General features: G+C 47.1%; 1 protein-coding gene across 3 annotated transcripts in view; it reads left to right on the top strand.

Annotated features, from left to right (window-relative positions):
- Positions 1-18,174, top strand: part of LOC117878866 (phospholipid-transporting ATPase ID-like) — a 121,313-nt gene that overhangs the window by 13,427 nt on the left and 89,712 nt on the right. Inside the window, exons 1-2 of one of the 3 annotated variants that reach the window (XM_034773494.1) lie at positions 565-925; positions 9,417-9,495. In XM_034773494.1, coding sequence (XP_034629385.1) covers positions 9,453-9,495 — 43 coding nt within the window. In that variant the 5' untranslated portion in view covers positions 565-925; positions 9,417-9,452. Of the gene's footprint in view, positions 1-564; positions 926-9,416; positions 9,496-18,174 lie in introns of those variants that run through there. The other 2 variants (XM_034773492.1, XM_034773493.1) reach the window with 2 other exon arrangements.

The following is an 18,174-nucleotide window of genomic DNA, read 5'->3' as shown; positions in this document are numbered from 1 at the left end:
GTAGAAGGCAATATGGGTATCACGGAGACCAGAGGAGGAATTGGAATACGATTTTATAAAGAGCATAAGCCCTCATGCTTTGTGACAGAAGCCAGCCACTGGCAGCCTTGGAGCTAGGAGGAAACCCTGTGGTTCGATTATGACGTAGTCTATGTGGTTTCTTGCACCTTCCTCTGTAACGTCTGCTACCGGTAACTGTTGGAGACAGGAGACTGGATGAGAAGGACCCCGGTCTTATTCTGGTATGGCAGCTCCTCTGTGCCTAAAGAGAGCTAAGTAATTTGGGATAAAAACAGAGAAGGGCTCTTTGGTGCTCAGAAATGGATCCACTCACAAGTTCCTGCTTTTGCTTCCCCCTTTTCAAAGTGTTTGCTTTTTCTCTGCCTTTTCGTTTCCCTTTCTAAACCCCTCCACACTCGCAAGTGATAAGTAGCAACAGCAGCAGTGGCCCCTAGAATCCAGGCTGGACATTCCCGGGCTGGGCGCTTTGCCTTCCTGCCCGAGTGTTTCATAGCTTGCTCTGACTGGCATTTTTATTTTTATTTTTTATTTTTTTAAAGGAGCAAATCCACTTTCCCTATCTACAGGAAACAGGAGGGGGGAAAAGACAGAAGAATTTGGCAAGTAGCCAAGGCCAGTCAGTGAAGTCAGTAGTAAGGAATTAAGAGTAAATTTAGTCAGCAGTTCATCACAGAGCAAACCAGGTCTGCAGTGGATTTTAACATGGGAGACAAACCCTAGAGTGCTTGTTTCCCAGTTTAGAGCAACTTTGCTTTCCTAGCTGCACATCCTGTGTGTGCAATAACCAGAGGAGTTAAGTTGATCTAGGGAGGGGATACAGCAGCGTATAAATGAGAAGAGAGGAGTGTGTTCCAGTGCTATGGAGGGCAGGAACTGTTGCTGTGACTTTTAAAAGCCTTCAAGGGTAAGATTTAATGCTCTCTTTGCCTTGTTTGTTTTTCTGTCAGCGTCAGCTGTAGAAAGTTTGCATTTTTAGACACGGAAGCTTTGTAAAGTCTGACCAAAATGTGTTGGTTTTGGGGGGAGTTTAGGACTAAATTGGCAGAATTGCTGGGTGGAGCAAGCTGAACTCTGCATGATTTTAAACACAGACTATTTGGGGAAACTCTGCTATTGTTTGAATTGTTTCACAGTGAGGAAAGTGCAGTCTGCTTTTCTTTCTGCAAAAATCTCTCTCCACAGCTGTTAAGAAGTAAAATGAAAACCATCACTAGCTTGTTCAAATGTGTTCAGTGCAAATCAGTCCTGCTTTCCATGTGTGTCAGTTTAGGGAGTATTTGATATGGAAACGGATGGCTGATATTGGGTCATTACTTCGAACCGTGACAGATCACTGACTGAATCTCTTTCCCAGCAATTAACTTGGCACATTGTAGGGCTCTAGGTCTTTTCATACGGACACAGTTTTATGAGTTTCCTTGGTACAGCATGACATTTTGATTAAAAAAACAAAACAGAACGATGCAAAATGAACATAGTACACATTCAATGGATTAAAAAATGGCTAACTGGCAGGTCTCAAAATATAATTATAAATGGGGACTCATCATCAAATGGGTGCCTTTCTAGTGGTCTCCCTCAGGGATCGGTTCTTGGCCCTGTGCTATTTAACATGTTATCAAAAACTTGGAATAAAACTTACAATTATTGCTGGTAAAGATTGCAGATGAGACAAAGATTGGGGGAATGGTGAGTAATGAGGACAGGTCACTGATACAGAGCGATCTGGCTCACTTGGTAAGATGGGCACAAGCAAACAATATGCATTTTAATACTGCCAAAGGTAAAGTTATACATTAGCAACAAAACAAGCAGCCCACACTTACGGGATGGGGGACTCTTTCCTGGGAGCAGTGACTCTAAAAAGATTTGTGGGTCATGGTCGATAATCAGCTGAACATGAGCTCCAGGGCAACACTGTGGCCAAAAGGGCTAATGCGATCCTTGGATGTATAAACAGAGGAATGTTGTCTGGAAGTAGAGATGTTACATTACCTTGTATTTGGCACTGGTGTAACCGCTGCTGGAAGACTTTGTCCAGTTCTGGTGCCCATAATTGAAGAAGGTTGATAAATTGGAGAAAGTTCAGAGAAGAGCCACAAGAATGAGTGAAGGATTAGAAAACCTGCCTTAGAGTGGTAGACTCAAGGACCTCATCTATTTAGCTTAACAAAGAGAAGGTTACGGGGTGACTTGATTAGTCTATAGGAACCTACATGGGGAACCGAAATTTGATAAAGGGCTCTGCAGTCTAGCAGCGAAGCTCTAACATAATCCAATGACTAGAAGCTGAAGCTAGACAAATTCAGACTGGAAATAAGGTGCACATTTTTAACAGTGGGGGTCATTAACCAGAAGAACAATTCTCCATCACTGACAATTTAAAAAACCAGATAGAATGTTTTTCTAAAAGGTCTGCTCTAGTTCCAACAGAAATTAATGGAGGGCAGTCGTATGGGCCTGTGTTACACAGGAAATCAAACTAGTCCCAGGGCTGCCCGGGGGGTAGTGGGGCAATTTGCCCCGGGTCCTGCAGGGGCCCCCTTGAGAATATAGTATTCTATAGTATTGCAACTCTTTTTTAAGGAAGGGGCCTCTGAAATTGCCTTGCCTCAGGCCCCCTGAATCCTCTGGGCGGCCCTGACTCGTCCTATAGCCTGTGCCATGCAGGAGGTCAGACTAGATGATCGCAAAGGCTCCAAGGCCAGAAGGGACCAATGAAAACCTTTAGCTTTGTAGAGCTCTTCAGAATGTAATCACTGAAGGGCTGGCTCCTCTCAGAGCCTCGGCAGAGCTGTCTGGTTGCCCTATTTTTGATTCAAAGGAAAACCTGTTGGGCTTCTAGGAAATATTTCAACTTGCCAATTGGTGCTACTAGAGTGCAGGTTGGGTCACTACTTCCAGCATGAGTCCCATTTGCAGAATTCATCACCTAGGTTTCCTAGAACCTATTCCAGGCTGAAACCAGTCAAACCCAGCCTCAGCCCAAGGCAGCAAGGGAGGTCCAGTGGTCGGGTTGCTAGCCTGAGGCGCAGAAGGCCTGGGTTTAATTCTCTGTTTTGCCGCAAACTTCCTGTGTGACTGTAGGCAAGTCACTTCGTCTCTTGGTGCCTTCGTTCCCCATCTGCGAAATGGCAAGGACAGCCCTGCCCTACCTCCGGGACATTCTGTGAGGAGATGTACATTAAAGGTTGTGAGGTGCTCACACACTACAATGATGGCGTCTAGCTTTTAATTTTGTTTGAAGGCCAAAATTTTCCAATTTCAGTGCCCTAAGAGAGAGAACCGAATCCACCTTTACCTCTGGGCACCAATATTTGAACAATTTGGCTGAACTCTTTAGTACTTCACATCTGCAAAGGGAGCGCTTTATACAAGCATTAACTATAGCGGCACCATTACAAAGTCAGCCCTGCCCACCATTACCCTAGAGTGGTGTCCGGACAGCACAGATTTCTTCTCTCCTAAACACAGGAAAGTGTGCAGTGTCTTGGAGACCACGGTGTGTGTGACACCTGCTGGTAAATGTTGTCTTTTTAGTTGCAGCAACTATAGGCAAGTATTGTGCCCACTTAATAGGTGGATAAACTAATTTGGAAAGAATTAAAAAAAATGAGTTGGGAATTTGCCTATTCTATTTCAATCCAAAACTTCTTGCAAAATCTCAACAATCCTTCCCACCCCCGCTGATACTGATGGAAGTTCCAAGCTCAGGGCCTCTTCTCCTGGTGTACAGCAATACCTCACTCAGATCAGTTGGCTGGCACATCCCACCAGCTGCCTTGAACTTGGTCTGGCTCTCATTGGCTACACACTTTGCCTGGGATTCAGCCCTCTAAATATTTACTGGTTAGCTAAGGATGATAGTATTTTAATGGAAGGATATTTTTGTTCTAAAGTTTGTGAAGGTTTATAGATTCTTCATCAGATAGATACAAATAAAACTATCCGATTACATGTCCCATTCACAGGGCCGGCTCCAGGGTTTGGGCCGCCCCTAGCAGCCAAAAAAAAAAGGCCGCGATCGCAATCTGCAGCGGTAATTCGGCGGAAGGTCCTTCGCGCCGAGCGGGAGTGAGGGATCGTCCGCCAAATTGCCGCCGAATAGTTGGACCTGCCGCCCCTCTCCGGAGTGGCCGTCCCAAGCACCTGCTTGCCAAGCTGGTGCCTGGAGCCGGCCCTGCTCATTCACATGCAGAGACTAAACTGCTGTGGAGAGTTCTCATGTGCACAAATGGCATGTGCTCTGTATTTCAAATATCACACGGCTATTTACATTGTGAGGCGCTGGCCAAGACACTGACCACACCCTTCATCCTGGACATCTGCCCTCTGAAGTGCAAAGTCTCCGGAGCTGATTGGACTCACTGCCACTTTTGATTTGCAGAGAGCAGAAGTCACATCCAGTTTGCAGGAGACTCTGCCCTTCCTGATCAAGGAACTAGCTCCAGTGAGCCATGCCTTTAGATTAGACTGTTGTATCTCACTATAGCTGGGGCTGAAGATAAAAGGCAACACTGGCTAATGCAGCACATAGCAGCTTGCCTCTTAAGCAGCAAAGAACACAGAGTACATTTACTCCTTGTAACGATGCGGTTCTGGCGGGACCCAACTGAGAGTGCCAATTCAGGACAAATCGCTTAAAACAGGGCAGTTACAGCCCAGAGCTTGGGTTTTTCCACCTCTAAGGCACCAAACGAGCCAGACTAAGAGGACTTTGGTCTCACCCCACTGGCGAACCAGAAGTCACACAAGCAATTCCCTTAGACACTCCAGTTTCCCAGTATCACCACCAGTGCCACTCGTTATGGGGACAAATGGTTATGAAAACCAATACCCCAGTAAAAGAAAAAAGGTACTTCCAATCCCAAAGGACCAAGCCCCAGACCCAGGTCAATATACAAATCAGATCTTACCCACAAATCACGCTGTTGCCAATCCTTTAGAATCTAAAATCTAAAGGTTTATTCATAAAAGGAAAAAGATAGAGATGAGAGTTAGAATTGGTTACATGGAATCAATTACATACAGCAATGGCAAAGTTCTTGGTTCAGGCTTGCAGCAGCGATAGAATAAACTGCAGGTTCAAATCAAGTCTCTGGAATACATCCCCCGCTGGGATGGGTCATCAGTCCTTTGTGTAGAGCTTTTGTTTGTAGCAAAGTCCCTCCAGAGGTACGAAGCAGGATTGAAGACAAGATGGAGGAGAGGCATCAGCCTTTTTATAGTCTTTTCCAGGTGTAAGAAAACCTCTTTGTCCTTACTGTGGAAAATTAAAGCAAAATGGAGTCTGGAGTCACATGGGCCAGTCCCTGCATACTTTGCTGAGTTACAAGGTGTATCTGCCTTCTCTCAATGGGTCAATTGTACAGCTGATGGTCCTTAATGGGCCATCAAGCAGGCTAGGCAGAGCTAACACCAACTTGTCTGGGATGTTTCCCAGAAGCATAGCATAAGTTTGAAATACAGACAGTATAGAGCCAATATTCATAACTTCAACTACAAAACTGATACACACATATAGACAGCATAATTATAACCAACAAACCATAACCTTGTCTTAGACACCTCATTTGACCCCCTTTATACAAGATTTGGTGCCACTACAGGACTTTGGTTGCAACCATGTTCTATATGGTCTTAGATTATGTTAATAACGTCACACTCCTGAAAGAGTCTAGATCAGCGTTTCTCAAATGTGGGGCTTTTCTTGTGGCCACAGCCTACTGGGCAGTGATGGGGGAGGGGAGGGGCAAAGCAGTGGCCCTTCCCGTGGGGCCGCCAGCAGGGGTTGGGCCGTGTCCCCTCTGGAACCACAAACGCCAGAAGAGCAGGCAGCCAGCTTCCCAGGGCGCTGGGCTTCCGGCTTCAGCCCTGGGGTGGTGGGTGGCAGGCTCCAGCTGTGGGGCTTCGGGCTCTGACCGCAGGGCTTTGGGTTCTGGCTCCAGGTTCGCCACCTTCCCACCCCAATACTCCTGGCCCCCACTGCCTCCCTACCCACCTCTCCATCCAGGGCTTAATTTGTCCCCCGGCTTGCCAGGGCCCTGGCTGGGATGATTTAGTTGGGGATTGGTCCTGCTATGAGCAGGGGGTTGGACTAGATACCTCCTGAGGTCTCTTCCAACCCTGATAGTCTATGATTCTAGGGCTGAGTAAGTCTGCTGTGAAAAGTGATATTTGCATGTTTAATATCACTTTTCAAGCCTCCCAGCTGCTGTGACAAGTGATATTATCAAACATATAAATAGCAGTTTTCACAGCAGCAGACCTACTAGCTAGCAAGTCTAAAAATAAAGCAACCAAAAAAGCAAAAGAAACAACAACAAAAAAGACACAGCACCTTCTTTTGTTTCTGTTCTCTTTAAAGTAAAGAATTGAGACGACTGTAAGCTAAAGGTTTTCATTGGTCCCTTCTGGCCTTGGAGCCTTTGCGATCATCTAGTCTGACCTCCTGCATGGCACAGGCTATAGGACTAGTCAGGGCCGCCCAGAGGATTCAGGGGGCCTGAGGCAAGGCAATTTCAGGGGCCCCTTCCTTTAAAAAGAGTTGCAAAGTAAAGAATTGAGACGACTGTACATTATTTTTATTATTGAGTCTACAAAAGAAAACCCCACAGAGATAAATGACAATGATTTGGACATGGCTATGTGCCTATTTATTTGTTTTTCCTAACGTTAATTAAAGTATTTTAGGAAAAATTGTCCGAGCGGCCACCGGTGAGCGTTGGTGGCCGCACTCTGAGAGAACCCCTGGTCTAGATCCTGGCTCTTATCTTTAAGACTTTCGCAGGCTTGGACCTGGTTCACAGACACTCCCTCTCCCCTCCAAGGCAGCTGCTCTCAGGGATGCTGAAGCAATATCCGCAGTGAGACATGCAGAGGCAGCGTCGATGGTCTTTGACTGTGGAACTCCTCTTTTTGGGGGGAGCTGAATGACCCCAGCTAGACCGTGTGCAGAATGCAGTGCTAAAGCATCTTTGCAGCAACAGGAGAAGAATTAATCCGTTATTAAACAAACCCCACCACCCCTCAGGATGCAGACTCTGGTCAATCAGTGACTGAACTTGGTATGGTGAGCAATAGAGCATCCTAATTCTGTGTGTGATGCCGATGCTGTATGGGAGTTGGGAGGATGGATGAAGTGATAGCTGCTATGGGGGTTTTTTTACATCCCAGGCTTAATGAGTTACAGCTACTCAGGAGTAACTTTGCATTAACATTTTGGGCAGAGAGGATCTGCACAGAAAGTTTTGGATCCAGATCAAAGCTTCTCCAGGGATCTGGGGGTTTTGTTTCTGTTTATCTCTAATTCCAGGCGGGGAGAGGAGACCAAATTAATTCCCGGCACAACTCCAGTGAAGCTACACCAGGGAGGCATTTGGGCCATATACATTTTATTTAGCTCTTAGTACAAGGAGAAAATATATACAATCTGATGTTCCTGTCCCCTCAGGTGTCTTCACTGTGGCACACATAGGTTTGGATGGCTAACTGGTGGTAGAATTAATCTCAAATGAGAGCTGGATTCTCCCTGTTGAAGTTACACACACATCCCCACCCACCCACCGCGGGCCTTGTTGCTAAAGTGGGAGATGGGTCAGGGTCTTTCCCATGGAATTCATTTCTGGAGGTTGTTTCAGCCAGATGTTTGTGTATTCTCCTTTAACAGTTTGTGTTGTGAATTTAACATTGTTTCTTGTATTAAATACCGTACTGGGTAGATTTCTCTGCACCACACAGAGCTGTATGGAAAACGTGAACCAGCGCTGGATGTGGAGAATTTGGGGCAAGCTTTCTATATTTAGAAGTTTCTCTGAGGTCACCATTGTTAGTGTCCTTCATGAGCAGTTCTGGCATCAGGATACTGGACTGCAAGGACGGGGGTTTGTATCTCAAGGCCTTCACTTCATGCTAGGCATCTGATCAGGGAGTGAGTCAACCTCAGAGTGGCAAAGCGTATAAAGAGAATGGTACTTAATCAGAACTAACTGAATGCCAAGGCTTCTCCGTATCAGGCTGGGCAGAAATCAGTGGGCTGGGATATGAGCCGCAGAACTCAGACCCAGAGATATTGAAATAGTACTGGGGTACAAAGGGTATTGGCTCATTCCTGTTGTCTACGACAGCTCTTATTAAAAATGAAAGAGAAACCCTAAACATGTGGAATGGGTGGGGGCTGAAAATGAAGAAATGCATGAGAACTGAAAATAATGGACATCGTCCCGTGACCGAATATGCTGACCCTTGCAGCAAAGACACTGGTTGTCTGCGGCTTTGCGCTGGGACTGTGTATTTCAGTGACAGTCTGCGGCTTTGTTCTCAGTGGCTGTATTTTGAGGAATCATTTCCCACTAAAGCATGAGAGCTTGTTGGCGTTGCCTCGTTGCTGTTGTCCAGAAAGCTTGTTTTAATAACAACCCGGGGAGTACCTCAACCTTCCCAGGCTGGCCCTGTTAGCTCGGTAAGGCTCAATTCCTGACATCAATCATGGCAAAATCCGTCAAGCACACAGGAACAGAGACTCGTCGGAGTGTGGGAGGGGGCTTCGGGCTGGAGTGTGTGTGGTGGGGGTGGACACCGGGCAACACTTACCTCAGGTGGCTCCTGGAAGCGGCCGGCATGTCCCTGCGGCCTGTAGGTGGAGATGTGGCCAGGTGGCTCTGCACACTTCCCCCATCCACAGGCACCACCCCCGCAGCTCCCATTGGCTGCAGTTCCTGGCCAATGGGAGCTGCGGAGCCAGCGCTCGGGACGGGGGCAGCGCACGGAGCCTCCCTGGCCACCACTGAGCCTAGGGGCCACAGGGACATGCCGGCGGCTTCCAGGAGCTGCGCGGAGCCAGGGCAGGTAGGGAGCCTGATTTAGCCCTGTTGTGCCACCGACTGGACTTTTAATGGCCCGGTCAGTGGTGATGACTGGCAACCCTAACTGTCACTGTGAGTGCTAGCCTCAGGCCATATCTGTGCACCCAAGGCAATGTCTGTGAGTTTCGGTGGCACGAGGAAGGAAGGCCCTTTGCACCCTGTCTCCCACCTGACATATTCTCGGGTGACCAGATGTCCTGATTTTATAAGGACAGTCCTGATATTTGGGGCTTTGTCTTATGTAGGCGCCTATTACCCCCCACCCCCGTCCCGATTTTTCACACTTGCTGTTTGGTCACCCAAACATATTCCCCGTGCAGGGTCAGGAACCGAGCAGCTCCAAATGTCCCAGTCAAGTAACCTGGGTTTATACAGGATGATTGGGAAACCTGAGATGATTATGTAATTAAAAATCACCAGCCATTGGTCATATTGTTTAGGAACTGAACTCTTCCATTTGAAGGCTGCAGACCTTTATTTTTTGTGCGGCAGGAGTCCCCACTGTAAATAATCTTCTCTTTTCTTCTCCAGAAATTCCATGGAATTGCACTGAAAGAGACTCTTGGGATGCCGCTATCTGGATTAAAGTTTGGAAAGAAGAAATTGAAAGGTAAGGCAGAGCCAGGCAGATCCCCGTGTCTGTGACAATCCACAGAATGTACACACAGTACCCAGTCTCTGGCTCCTACGGAAATGCTTGGGAGCACATATTACACCTGTGGAGTTGGCCAGCGTGTCTAGTTACAGCCACATTCTGTTTACTTTCCCGGCGCTGGGAACTCCTCCAGGGAGGTGCTGTAAACTGAGTCCCAGTGAACAAGATAATGTTTAAACAGAACCGTGAAGCTTGAACTATGCCCCGGGAAATGGTTGGGTTTGGAAAATCTTGGGCTTGTCTCCTTTTCCAAACAGCCCTGTGGCACTGCACCCTCCAACAGCTGACCAAACATGCCGCCAGCAAATGAAGGTGAAGGCTTGATTGCAGCCTTTTGATGCTGCAGTGGAATTAATGGCAATGACCCAGGTACTCCTCCCTGCTAGGAGGCAGGGAGAGGAGCAGAGAGCGCGACATGGGGTGGCAGCAAACTGAAAGCTACAAAGCAGGGGAGCGCTAACTGCAGCAGAGACTTTCCGGACCCTGCACTCCCGGGGATTCTGAGTCCGAGCCTGGGACCAGAGGGAGTGGAGCTAGGGAGCAGCCAGTCTGCCCAGCGTGATCTTCTCAAGACCCCCTGGAGTTTCCATTGGAAATCCATGCAGTGGAGGTTGGCTCCTTACATAGAGGCCCTAGGATCCAGAGACTCTGCCTGCTGACGTTTGGGCTCTGAGCGCGAAGAGACCTTGTTCTCTTTAGGTCCATGAGGCTACAAACCCCCCTCTGGCAGGAGCTTGGACAGTCTGGTCCCTTGTCGTGTCCTGTGGCCTTTTCTTCTTTCCCACAAGTGTTTTAGTGGGAGCAGAGGATGGGAACCACCAACAGGTTTTTTAAATTAAGACGTGTGTGAGGAAGAACCTGAGGGGGAAATCAAAATGCCTTGGCCATGTTCAGAAGCAAGTCACGTGAGTGTCAGCCCCTTGGCCATGCTCACTGCACCAACTTCAACCCCCTTAGACCGTCACACATTCATTGACGTGTCACTTCCCCACTTTGCACACTTCCTTCCAGCTGGGCCCATTGAGTCTAAGGGAATCCACCTCACATACTGAGGCAGGTCAGAGAGGAGAGCAGTAGCAAAGGTCGCTAACAGGAAGGTGAGAATGTGTTAAGTTCACACATCTTGTAATCCCTGGGCCCAGGTCTACACTATAAACTTACACTCTTATAACTGCGTCGCTCTGGGGTGTGAAAAACCCACCCCCCTGAGTGACGCCGTTGTACTGACCTAACCCCTGGTATAGACAGCGCTACGCCAATGGGAGGGCTTCTCACATCGCCGGAACTACTGCCTCGTGGGGAGGTGGATTCACTATGCTGATGGGAGACGCTCTCCGGTCGACATCATAGCGTCTTCACTGAAGTGCTGTAGCGACACTGGGGCAGCTGTGCCATGCAGCATTTGAAGTATAGACCTGCCCTCGGTGTGTGCTACTCTCACTCAGGTGCCTTTAGTCTCGGTTAGATGGAGTGCTTCACAACAGGCGTAATGTTTCCTCATCCCACACCATAGGTCCTAGATGGATACCTCACTCTCTGTCACGAGATTGTGTTGAGACTGGAGGCATTTTCCCTTGCCTTTCCAGGGATTCTGTTCGTTTCTCTCTGTCCAAAGCGGTATAAGAACATAAGAACGGCCATACTGGGCCAGACCAATGATTTATCTAGCCCAGTATCCTGTCCTCCGACAGTGGCCAGTGCCAGGTGCTTCAGAGGTTGTCCCCCCGAACATCTTGGCTAATAGCCATTGATAGACCTGTCCTCCAGGAACTTTTTGTCCTCATTTATACTTCTGGCCTTCACAACATCCCTTAGCAACGAATTCCAGTGGTTCACTGTGCGTTATGTGAAAAACTTTCTTATGTTTCTTATATTTGTTTTAAACCTACTGCCTATTCATTTAATTGAGTGACTACTGGTTTGTGTGTTGTGAATGGGTAAATAACACTTCTCTCTTCACTTTCTCCACAACAGTCATGATTTTATAGACCTCTGTCATTTGCCCTCCTTAGTCGCCTCGTTTCTAAACTGAACAGTTCCAGGTATTTCATCTTTCTTCAGATGGAAGTTGTTCCATACCCCAAATCATTTTTGTTGTCCTTCTCTGTATTTTTTCTCTTTTCTGAGATGCGGCAACTGGAACTGCACGCAGTATGCAGGGTGTGGGCATACCATGGATTTATACAGTGTCACTAGGATATTTTCTCTCTTATTATCTATCCCTTTCCTAACGATTCCTAACTTTCTGTTAGGCTTGTTGACGGCTGCTACGCCTTGAACAGATGTTTTCAGAGAACTACCCATGATGACTCCAAGATCTTTCTTGAGTTGTAACAGATAATTTAGAGCCCATCATTTTGTTTGTATAGTTGGAATTATGTTTTCCAAAGTGCATTACTTTTCACTTATCGACACTGAATTTCATCTGCCATTTTATTGCCGTCACCGAGATCACTGTGTAACACTTCACTGTACGCTCTGAATATAACTATCTTGAATAATTTTATATAGTTTGTAAATTTTACCACCTCACCGTTTACTCCTTTTTCCAGATCATTTATGAGTATGTTGAACAGCACTGGTCCCAGTACAGATCCTTGGAGTACCCTGTTATTTACCCCTCTCTACCGTGAAAACTGACCATTTACTCCTACCCTTTGTTTCCTGTCTTTTAACCAGTTACTGATCCATGAGAGGACCTTCCTCTTATCCCATGGCAGCTTCCTTTGCTTAAGAGCCTTTGGTGAGGGACCTTGTCAAAGGTTTTCTCGAAGTCCAAGTACACTATATCCACATGTTTGTTGACCCCCTCAAAGAATTCTAATAGATTGCTGAGGCATGATTTCCCTTTACAGAAGCTATGTTGATTCTTCCCCAACAAATCGTGTTCATCTATGACTCTGATCATTCTGTTCTTTACTACTGAAGTTAGGCTTACCGGCCTGTAGTTTCCAGGATTGCCTCTGGAGGCATCTTTAAAAACCAGTGTTACATTAGCTATCCACCAGTCATCTGGTACAGAGGCTGATTAAAGAATATATTGTATACCACAGTTAGTCCTTCTGAAATTTCATGAGAGTTCCTTCAGAACTCTTGGTGAATACATCTGGGCCTGGTGACTTATTACTGTTTAGTTCATCAATTTGTTCCAAAATCTCCTCTAATGACACCTCAATCTGGGACAGAGCCTCAGATCTGTCACCTAAAAAGAATAGTTCAAGTGTGGGAATCTCCCTCACATCCTCTGCAGCGAAGACCGATGCAAAGAATTCTGTTAGCTTCTCCGCCACAGCCTTGTCTTCCTTGAGTGCTCCTTTTTTCCTCTTTGGTGTAGATGCAAATATTATTCCCAAATTTAGGCCTTACAGTTCAGAAGAGGTTTAACAGCTTCCTGAAAGTTAATGTGTAACTCTTTAGAATGAATGGGATTTGTTTCTTTACAGCTTCCTGTTTTTATTCATGCTTGGTTCAGCCCAGCAATTCTCACCAAATTTATGGGAAATAAAGAGTGAAACTAAAACTTTCAAGAGAATGAAGCATGTTTACTTTTACCCCAAAACAATCGATGTTAAAGGTTATTGCTGGGGCTAGCAGAAAACTCCATCCGCCACCTCCCACCTCAAACATCCCCCGCTCATTAGACGGTCAGAAGGTAAGGGACCTTCTGGTCAGGAATGAATTCTTTGTGACTCACCAATGAGGTTTTTGAGCCTCTTGTTGCTGGAACATGTTGCTGGAAATTGACAATAAAAAAGCCCCTGGTCAGAGCTTGGAGACTGGTTTTCATCCTGCTTGAATAATAGCTTCATAAGTAGAAAAACTAATATTTAAACAGAGCATTTACTTTTTAAGCAGTATGGGTCTGATTCCCCCTTTGCTATCACCAGTGTAACGCCGCTGAAGTCAATGAACATAGGATATAGGGATACCAGATTAGAACAGGCTTGGGGGTCCCTCCAATCCAGGGTGCTGTCTCCAAGCAGGGCCAACACCAGTTGGTTGAGAGGAAGGTGCAAGTAACCCCATAATAGGCATGTATGGGATAATCTGCCCCCCATGAAGCTTTCATCCTAATCCCTCAGAGTTAGAGACTGGCTTTTAACCATGAAGTATGATGTTTGATATCCCTTCCAAAGAGTGCAGGAGCTTTTATATTCTTGGTAGCCATAGAACTGTCCAGTCCCTCTTCGAATCTTGCTAAAGTATTGGCCTCAAAGCCATCGTGGGACAGTGAAGAGTTACCTCAGAGTACGCAAGTGTAAAAGAGAATGGAATGTAGCCCTAACATACAAACCCTGCAGCTCTGAAGCCGGCAAACCTCCCTCGATGCCATTGGGAGTGGAAGCTATGGGCCGTAGGATTTCGTCAGACAGCTATAGAATTAGTGAACCAGGATGTCAAAGGAGGAAGGAGACTTTTTCAAAGAGTCTCTCACTTGGACTCTTGTCATAAACAGTGTCTGTTCTCAGCAAGGGGACTGCTTCAGGGGTTACGCTGGTGTAATTGGATTCATCCCATTAGGGTCAAATTCATCCCATTAGGGTCAAAGCCATTTCACGGTTTCTTCCTTGCAAGACGCATACCTTGCCTTATGAGGTGTGGCCTAAGTAAACTGAGTAGAGTTTTCTTTTACATGTCACTGCAGTCCTGCTAAATAGTAACTAGATGTGAGACCGAAGCAGACGCTCTGAATGAGAATTTGTACTTCGGGGTTATTTATACAAACAAGAGGAGGGGCGTATGTGTACGTGGTTTAAAACTAACACACGGTTTTTACATTTGATACTGTTTCAAACAGTTGCACAAAAAGCTTTGGGGGGAGTATATTGCTGGCTGGCTGGCACTTGACAAAGCTGATAGAGGTGGAGCAGAGAGATGCAATGCTTAGGTAGAAACCAATTAGCAGTGCTACAACAGAAGGCAAATGGAGAGCATTTCTGATCTGCAGCCAACCATACTTCGGAGGGGTGGGGATCCAGAACTCTCTCAGAGAATGGAAGAAAACAATGGTAAAGTCATGATCTCAGTTACACCAGAGTAAATCTGGACTGACTGTACTGATACCCAGAGAGTTATTCCAGAGTTGTCGATGTAAATGAGAACAGAGTTTGGCCTTGATTAATCAATGCCAGGGAAATAAGTGTAATACTCCCCCTATGCGCTAAGCACAAGTTGTGTTACAGGGTAAGAGTTCGTAGCTGACTCTTTGACCCTGATCGGTCCTACGGGGTTAGTCACCTTGTGTGTGGCCAATGTCTTACAGGTCGCGTTGGGGTCACTAGCAGACACTGCCTTGGGAGACGGTGAGGCAGGAACAACCTCCTTGCCAGGTTAGCCCTCTGTCTGAGCTGCCTGTCTCAGCCAGGACCCAGCAGGCATGAACTGGCACATATGGAGACAGCTGGTGGGAAGGGAAAGTCTCTAGCCCAAAGCCCCCAGGTGCCAGCCCCACGTCTGAGCATAGAGCCAACTCTGAAGAGGTAGGCAGGGTGCTTGAGGCTCCTGCTGGTTCTCAGAGCAGGGGAGGGCCCAGGAGGCAAGAGAGACAGGAAAGGAGGGACCAGGGCAGGGAGAGAGCTGGCCCCGTTGCTGGGGAAGAGCAATGTTAACTCAGCCTTTGTCCCTCATCATAAAGCCCTGAGGGTGAGCGTTTTCTCTGGGTTATTGGCAGCCAGGCATGTGGCCCACTGACTGGTCCACAGCAGTGAGCGGTCTACTGACCTCCCTGCCTCTGAGAGGAGAAAGTGACAGGCTCCCCCCGCTCTGGGAGCTCTGGTGTCAGGGACCTGGAAAAGAACAAAATGGGGTTGGTAACCCACATCCTGTCCCGCGGTGAGAGAGGCCCTCATCCCTCCTGCCCGGAAATATCTGGTGACAATCAGTGAGTCTGGCACCAAATTATATTAAAGCCCTGGCTTCTAAAGCATTTAGATGAAGATATCCCATCTCCTAGAACTGGAAGGGACCTTGAAAGGTCATCAAGTCCAGCCCCCTGCCTTCACCAGCAGGACCAAGTACTGGTTTTAGCCCCAGATCCCTAAGTGGCCCCCTCAAGGATTGAACTCACAACCCTGGGTTTAGCAGGCCAAGGCTCAAACCACTGAGCTATCCCTCCCCCCGACCACAGGACACTGGGCTGAAACCTGGGGTGCTGCTGCCTTCTTTTTGATTAGTTGAAGTCAGAGCTGCATGTCTGTTTCACTGGAGAGCCTAGCTACATTCTAGGTCCGTAGAGTGCAAAGCAAAGGCACCCATTTGGAGTCATTTCTTCTCCTCCAGTCATCTCTCCCTGCTGATGAGGATAATATAAATGTTTGCTTTTAAAGAGGGCAGGGCCTAATATTGCACTTTATCTTCAGGTTAAACATTGACTGATCCCAGGAAGGAAATAATTCCAAGTCACCTTGCAGGTCAAGAGTTTAGAATTTGGAGCCTACAAGCCTGCTGTATAGAAAGAGATGGCGTTTGTACGTCGTGTACTTGGATACTACGTCAGTTAATATTAGCAGAATTTCCTGTTGCATTAGTGCCCTGCATTGGAATGTCTTCAATGTCTTACCCACATTTGCAAATTCCCATTATGATCTGATGTTTGTTTAGTGCAGATGCTGGACTTGATTCTGTATCAGGCACAAAACAGACAGACTGTGCCCAAAGCAGCTCACATTTTGCAACAATATTTCTCTTTTTATCGACTTCCTGAAGGGGGGAGAGAAATCTAGGTCCCTCTGAGGACTCTTTTGCTTTCGTTAATTATGGGAGGGACTTAGATACGGTGGGGATGGGCTCCAGATCAGACCCGAGGAACTAGGAGGTAGGAAAGGAAACGAGACATTTCAGGGGGATCTTGCTCTAGGATTTTTTAAAATTTAAATCCCTGACACTTGGTACAAGCTGGTTCATTCCAAAGATACAACATGTGATCAAGACCTTGGGCCTGAATAATCCCGTCCCTCGATCTGCTGGCAATGCCCCTACTTATACAGCCCAAAATGCCGTTGGCCTTCTTGGCAACAAGAGCACACTGTCGACTCATATCCAGCTTCTCGTCCACTGTAACCCCTAGGCCCTTTTCTGCAGAACTGCTGCTTAGCCAGTCGGTCCCTAGCCTGTAGCAGTGCATGGGATTCTTCCGTCCTAAGTGCAGGACTCTGCACTTGCCTTGTTGAACCTCATAAGATTTCTTCTGGCCCAATCCTCTAATTTGTCTAGGTCCCTCTGTATCCGATCCCTACCCTCTAGTGTATCTACCACGCCTCCTAGTTTAGTGTCATCTGCAAACTTGCTGAGAGTGCAGTCCACGCCATCCTCCAGATCATTAATAAAGATATTGAACAAAACCAGCCCCAGGACCAACCCTTGGGGCACTCTGCTTGAAACCGGCTGCCAAGTAGACATGGAGCCATTGATCACTACCTGTTGAGCCCGACGATCTAGCCAGCTTTCTATCCACCTTACAGTCCATTCATCCAGCCTATACTTCTTTAACTTGCCGGCAAGAATACTGTGGGAGACCGTATCAAAAGTTTTGCTAAAGTCAAGGAATAACACGTCCACTGCTTTTCCCTCATCCACAGAGCCAGTTATCTCATCATAGAAGGCAATTAGGTTAGTCAGGCACGACTTCCCCTTGGTGAATCCATGCTGACTGTTCCTGACTTTCCTCTCCTCTAAGTGCTTCAGAATTGATTCCTTGACGACCTGCTCCATGATTTTTCCAGAGACTGAGATGAGGCTGACTGGCCTGTAGTTCTCCGGATCCTCCTCCTTCCCTTTTTTAAAGATGGGCACTACATTAGCCTTTTTCCAGTCATCCGGGACCTCCCCAGATCGCCATCAGTTTTCAAAGATAATGTCCAATGGCTCTGAAATCACATCCGCCAACTCCTTTAGCACCCTTAGATGCAGCGCATCCAGCCCCATGGAATTGTGCTCGGCCAGTTTTTCTAAATAGTCCTGAACCACTTCTTTCTCCACAGAGGGCTGGTCACCTCCTCCCCATGCTGTGCTGCCCAGTGCAGCAGTCTGGGAGCTGACCTTGTTCATGAAGACAGAGGCAAAAAAAGCATTGAGTACATGAGCTTTTTCCACATCCTATGTCACTAGGTTGCCTCCCTCATTCAGTAAGGGGCCCACACTTTCCTTGACTTTCTTCTTGTTGCTAACATACCCGAAGAAACCCTTCTTGTTACTCTTAACATCTCTTGCTAGCTGCAACTCCAAGTGTGATTTGGCCTTCTGCGGCATTCAGAGAGCAGACACTCCAGCAGAGGCTAGCAAATCTACCTGTTATGGAATTTTAATAAGGCACACCCAAAAATCCCCTCCCTCCCGCTCACTGTCCTTAAGTCTCCTTTCTTCCCTCATGCCCACAAAAAGGGAGTCGTCATTAATCATACAAAATCCTGCAGTGTTTGCCAGGCAGCTGTGCACGTGCCTGCTCCAAACAGCCCATGATTTTATTGCTGTGACCTTTTTCGTTCCCAGTCCCCTCCCAACTGCCTTACTCCCACTCATTGCATCACGGCACACTTGCCCTGTCAGCCTTTCAGGGCAGGCGCTGGCGATCTCTCGGCTGTGTAAAGCACCAGCAGGTGTTGGAGCAATAGACGAACTCTCCATCACAGAGCGAAG

The sequence above is a fragment of the Trachemys scripta genome, chromosome 6 (assembly GCF_013100865.1).
Source record: "Trachemys scripta elegans isolate TJP31775 chromosome 6, CAS_Tse_1.0, whole genome shotgun sequence".
Lineage (NCBI taxonomy): Eukaryota > Metazoa > Chordata > Testudines > Emydidae > Trachemys > Trachemys scripta.
This window is presented reverse-complemented; position numbering and strand designations above follow the sequence as displayed.